At 51.7% G+C, this 5,797-nt stretch overlaps 1 protein-coding gene across 1 annotated transcript; it reads right to left on the reverse strand.

Annotated features, from left to right (window-relative positions):
* Positions 1-344: 344 nt before the first annotated feature.
* RPS7 (ribosomal protein S7) lies at positions 345-5,330 on the reverse strand. Its single transcript, XM_059078271.1, has 7 exons — positions 5,219-5,330; positions 4,928-5,011; positions 4,765-4,836; positions 4,438-4,581; positions 3,596-3,660; positions 1,529-1,679; positions 345-456 (listed from the first exon to the last, which is right to left on the reverse strand). Exons 2-7 carry the CDS (start codon positions 5,000-5,002, stop codon positions 379-381), a joined length of 585 nt encoding a protein of 194 aa, XP_058934254.1. The 5' UTR covers positions 5,003-5,011; positions 5,219-5,330; the 3' UTR covers positions 345-378.
* Between the last annotated feature and the right edge of the window lie 467 nt (positions 5,331-5,797).

A 5,797-nucleotide genomic window follows, 5' to 3' on the forward strand; every position in this document is an offset into this window, starting at 1 on the left:
TCACTTGAAGGTGGCAAAATCAGGGCGGGGCGGCCCTTGGCCTTTCAGCCGTGCAATTTAAAAACTGGCTCTACTATCTAAGACAGATAACCAACAAGGACCTACTGGAGAGCACACGGAACTATGCTCAATATTTTATATAACCTAAGGGAAAAGAATCTGAAAAAAGAACATACGTAAGTATAACTGAGTCACTCACTGTGCTGTACACCTGAAACCAACACACGGACACAAACCACAGGCACCCTCTTCAAAATCTTCCAGCTGTGTAGGACGCTACTTGATAATGCACACGGCTGTGCACCCACAGCTCTCAGATTTTGAAAAACATACCCAAAACAGAATATTGTGAATAATATTTTATTTAGTCATTTTTGTTTACAACTGAAACTCTGGGAACTCAAAATTAACATCTTTGCCTGTGAGCTTCTTATAGACACCAGAAAACGTTTCAACCTACGAGAAAAGAAATAACTCATCACAAAACATTTCAATACACACTCGTCTTAAAGCCTAAAGACTGTGAAATTGTGCCCTGTATGGTTTTTCTCCTCAGCAACCAGGCACAGAAGAAATCTACCGGACATGGCCCTATAGTCCCAACCTGGGGGCAAGCTCCTCTCCAGTGTCGTGGGACAGGCCTCCACAGCACTGCACCCGAGGGCTGGCTTCTCTAGGCCTCTCGGCAGAGATCCTGGGGGATCCCAGAGGTTAGTGCTCTACCAGGAATGAAGCAAAGTGACAGTTCTCCCCATATTCTAACAGGACCACCACCCCGCCCATAAAAACAGCTTTACTAAAAGTCACACCATGGAATTACTGTACTTCAATTTCTCCTAATAACTTAAAAGGTAGAGAATTCCATCTTTTATTGTTTTTTGGGGTTTTTTTGTGGTACGCGGGCCTCTCACTGTTGTGGCCCCTCCCGTTGCGGAGCACAGGCTCCGGACGCACAGGCGCAGCGGCCACAGCTCACGGGCCCAGCCGCTCCGTGGCACGTGGGATCTTCCCGGACCGGGGCACGAACCCGCGTCCCCTGCATCGGCAGGCGGACTCTCAACCACTGCGCCACCAGGGAAGCCCGAGAATTCCATCTTTTAAAACATCCCCCAAGACTTCCCTGGTGGCGCAGTGGTTGAGACTCCGCCTGCCGATGCAGGGGACAGGGATTCGAGCCCTGGTCCGGGAAGATCCCACATGCCGCGGAGAGGCTAAGTCCATGCACCACAACTACTGAGCCTGCACTCTAGAGCTTGCGAGCCACAGCTACTGAGACTGTGAGCCTAGAGCCTGTGCTCCGCAGCAAGAGTAGGCCCCGCTCGCCACAACTAAAGAAATCCCGCACACAGCAATACAGACCCAACGCAGCCAAAAAAAAAACCACCCCAATTTAAAACCTGACATATAATCCAAGAGGAAGTGGGCCCTCAGTTCACAAAGACTGGTTCTGGTGCCACATGGGGACAGGTTAGGCTGCAGTCTAGCCTTATCTGTTCTGGATCTTTCCATGATAAACAAGGCCTATTACCTTGTGTTCCACATTGTTCTGCTGTGCTTTATCCAAATGAACCTTTATGAGTCGGCTGCCATCCAGCTTCACGCGGATCCTCTTGCCTACAATCTCACTTGGGAAAACCAAGTCCTCCAGGATGGCGTCGTGCACGGCTGTCAGCGTGCGGCTTGAGAACAGAATACAGCGACAAGTGAGAAATCTAGCCAGGTCCGCCCTCCTGGGAGCCCCAAGGGTACCTCTTGAAGTCAAAAACATAAACGGCAAACTCCCGGTTCCTGAAGCCAGATTAACACTAGCTTTCAAGCAATTTACCTGCATTGAATGAATCACACCAAGAGCCATTACCAAACTAGAACAGGTTACCAAACACCCTATTTTCTTTGGCTCCACGGAGGGCACCCCCTGGGGATTTTAGTTGCCCGCGACCAGGAACTGAAGCCACAGGCCTAACCGCTGGGCCGCAGGGGACTTCCCGACACCCTGTTTTATTTCAAAAGCTTAGCGTATTTTAAACGTGATACCTTGTAAGCTACACATACACCAGCTATTACGAGTGACTTTCTCCAGGGGATGGGGATTAACGAAGACTTTTATTTTTATACATTATCTTTAGGTTTATTGTCAGTCGTGTGATTTCTCGACTACATCACTGCAGTAACCTCTTTCCTCTCTCCAAAACTATCCCCTCCGTTGCTGTCAAAATAATTACTGATGTCATTACACATTTCACCTACTAAAGACCCTCTGAAGGCTCCCCTTGGCCTCCAAAATGCACCAAACCCCCCTTGTTCCCTGCGATGGAACGAGGTGACATCCCATCCCAAAAGACACTATTCTATCACCAGCTCTAGGATGTGGCCCCTCCTATGAGGGTCCCCCGTTTTCAACCCATCCCATCCCACAAACTGCTAAGGGAACCCTGCACCTCTCCTGAGTATCATTTCAAGTTCACAACCCACCTGGCTGCCTGACGAGAAGGTTCAATTAATTCCAAACTTTTGGAGTATCAGCTTTGTACCACAGGATATCAGGAATGACCGAAAAAAAAGACAATTCTCACTCTCAATGTTTACGCAGCTACCTTGTATTCTGGAATGTGTCTAGGTCTTGTTCACCCCTCAGTGGATCAGACACCATGTTCTACTCATTTCTATTTCCTGTCTGGCAGCTCCCAAGCACACAGAAGGGGCTCCTAAACAACTGCAAAGGCCTCACTGCCCCATGGTGGACCCACTTTCCAAAGCCTTTTTCACCTCTCAAAAAGCAAATGAGACGGACGGCCCAATCGATCAATGGCTGCTAACCACCGACTAAGCACTTCTTACACTTACAGGACGAAGCAGGCACACAAATAAAAACCTGCTAATTACTTCCTTCAAACCATAAATTCGAACGGAATCAACGGTAGCCTCAGACTCAAATTCCAACACCGTCTAAAGCCTATTTAAAGAGGAGCAGTGGCAGCGCTGACTTCAATAATCACGAAGCACAGGAACTGATCTGCTTCAGAAGAAAAATACCGGAGGGCCTGCTACAGAGCAAAGAGCCAACTGCCAACATCTAAGTTTATGTCAGATAACCTGCCGTTCAGTCAAATTTACAAAGCATCGTCCATCAGCAACTACAACTGCGCTGACACCTTTAACCTGCGATGTGAGCAATGGAAAACTCTAACCTTTCAGCCTTAACCCACAGCAAAAGTAAAAAATGAGGATGGCAGGTCACAGCCCACCTGCACACCTGGTGTGCTTTACCCCACGGCACTCAACTCAACTCCTCCCCACTGTTCCCACCCTTTGCCCAAAGAACTGGAGGAAACAACCTCGTCTTTTGTGATAACAGTAACCTATTATACCACCTAGGTGTATATGTGTAATTCTTACCTCCAGAGCTACTTTTAAAACATTTCGCATATAATTATAGAAAAAACTAACTCACTTGATAAAAATTCCCGTGTGAATGGATTTCCTACGTTAACAAGATTTAATTTTAGGAGCCTACTGCAACTCTGACTATAAACAACACAGGCCAGTCAAGAACTGCTGACAACAGTGGTACGTTTTTCATGCTGATAAAACTTACCTCCTGGGACGTTTTTGCTTATTTTTTGTACGGCTTTTTCGAGTTGGCTTGGGCAGAATTCTCCTCTGTAAAGTAAAAATTATCACGCAACAACAACAAAAAAAAGACCGTAAGTCGGCAAGAAACCAAGCACTGTCAACCTGCTTTAAAAACCAAAGGACTCAGTGGATGAATAAATTCAAAGCTCCAGAAGCCAAACAGCCTAGACCCAACAAGTTACTGAGAACGCCTCTGAAGTAATCCCCGATTACCCAGTAATTCTTTCAGAATCCATGGCTTACATTAAAAGGGAACTGTTAAAAATTGGTTGCTCCATAATATGACTCATCTCCCAAAGACCACACCCCTTTTCACGTTCCATCTGGCCCACTACAGGTACTAAGCCAGGATACCACTCCGTAATTCCTCATCAGCCAGGCACTTAATTTCTATACATTTGTTTGCAGGAAGGCCAGATCTAACTGTAACAACAAAACAAACAAAAAAATCTCTCGACCGTGTCCCACTTTCCCTACATACCATTTCTTTGCATCTCTTTTCCTCCCCAAACCTACGTCTGCCGCACCAGGCAGGAAAATCTCGCTGAGTCTCAGACAGGCAATTCCATCAGGCTGAAAACCCAGGCTCACTGCAAGCGCACGTCTCACCGCGATCACCAGTGTGCACCGCCGGTGCACCGACGGCGCTGCACACACACAGCCGCCTTCGCTCTAACAGTAGCCGTGCGCCGCCTCCCTTTGGCCCAGTGCGAACACCCTAACCTCCGGGAACAGCTTCTTCACGCTCGCGAGTGATGTTTAACGGGACTCGCAAGACGGCGCATTCAGCAGCAGGACAGCTACCTGCGCGATAAAGACAACGTGCTTCCCGCTGAACTTCTTCTCCAGCTCCCGCACGAGCCGGACCTGGATTTTCTGGAAAGACTTCAGTTGAGGAACGGGAACGAAAATTATGATAGCTTTCCGACCTCCACCAACTTCAATTTCCTGGGGAAGGGAGAGCAGAGAGGCGCACACTCTCTTAGGCCCCCAGCGCCGCCCCTCCCGGTCTGGCCCAGCTGAAGCGGTAACGCGCCGCGCCGACACCGTCACACGCTCGACACCCGAGTCGCTGGGGCGTCCCGCCAACAGCACGTGCCCCAACGCCCCCCGGGAGGGACTCAACTGTACCTTGGCGGCCGTGATGTTCAGCTCCCTCAGCTGGGCCTTGAGGTCCGAGTTCATCTCCAACTCCAGGAGGGCCTGCGGGAGAGGAGGCAGGAGCGCACCCTCAGCGCCCGGACCCCGGACCCCGGACCCCGGCGCGGCCTCTGCGCTCCGCCCGCCCCCTCACCTGGGAGATGCCCGACTCGAACTCGTCCGGCTTCTCGCCATTGGGCTTCACAATCTTCGCACTGGAACTGAACATGGCCGGCACCTGGAAGCACGGAGCGCTCAAACCGGGCGGCCCGCGACCCCGCCGGCCCACCCGCCCGCGCGGCCCGACCCCGGTCGCAGCCCCAGCTCTCCCCGCACACGCCATCGGGGCCCGCGGGCCGGGTAATCGGCCGCATCCCCACCCGGGGACCCCAGACGTGTGCCCCTCAAAGCCGTCACACCAGCACGGAGGCAGCGGCCTACATACCTTGACCAAGCGGCCGACGCTGGCTGCCGCCGCCGACCCCAGTAGGCTTAGGAAGAGGCCTAGATCTCGCGAGAGTTCGTTAAATCCCGGCGGCAGAGGGGAAGAGGCGGGAATAGCCTGAGACACCAAACCGGAAGAACCACTGAGAAACGGTGGAAACCTAGAGAGTCCCAGGAAGAGGCTCTGGAGGACCAGTGCGTTGGCTACGCATTTCCTCCGCGAGAGCCTCCTCTTCCGGGCGGTTCGCGGGAGTTTTTCTTCGTTCTCTGGAGGTTCGAGGCGGTAGCCGGGTAGGCGGGCCGGAGTCTGGGCGGGAGCCCCGGGCCCGAGAATAGCAACCTGGGCTACCCCTTAGGTTAGGATGTTTAAAAAAGGCTAACTTAACTCGAGGAAGGGGCTTCCCTGGTAGCGCAGTGGTTAAGAATCCACCTGCTAATGCAGGGGACATGGGTTCGAGCCCTGGTCAGGGAAGATCCCACATGCCGTGGAGCAACTAAGCCCATGCGCCACAACTACTGAGCCTGCGCTCTAGAGCCCGCGAGCCACAACTACTGAAGCCCGCGTGCCTAGAGCCTGTGC

The sequence above is a fragment of the Kogia breviceps genome, chromosome 11 (assembly GCF_026419965.1).
Source record: "Kogia breviceps isolate mKogBre1 chromosome 11, mKogBre1 haplotype 1, whole genome shotgun sequence".
In the NCBI taxonomy this organism is placed as follows: domain Eukaryota; kingdom Metazoa; phylum Chordata; class Mammalia; order Artiodactyla; family Physeteridae; genus Kogia; species Kogia breviceps.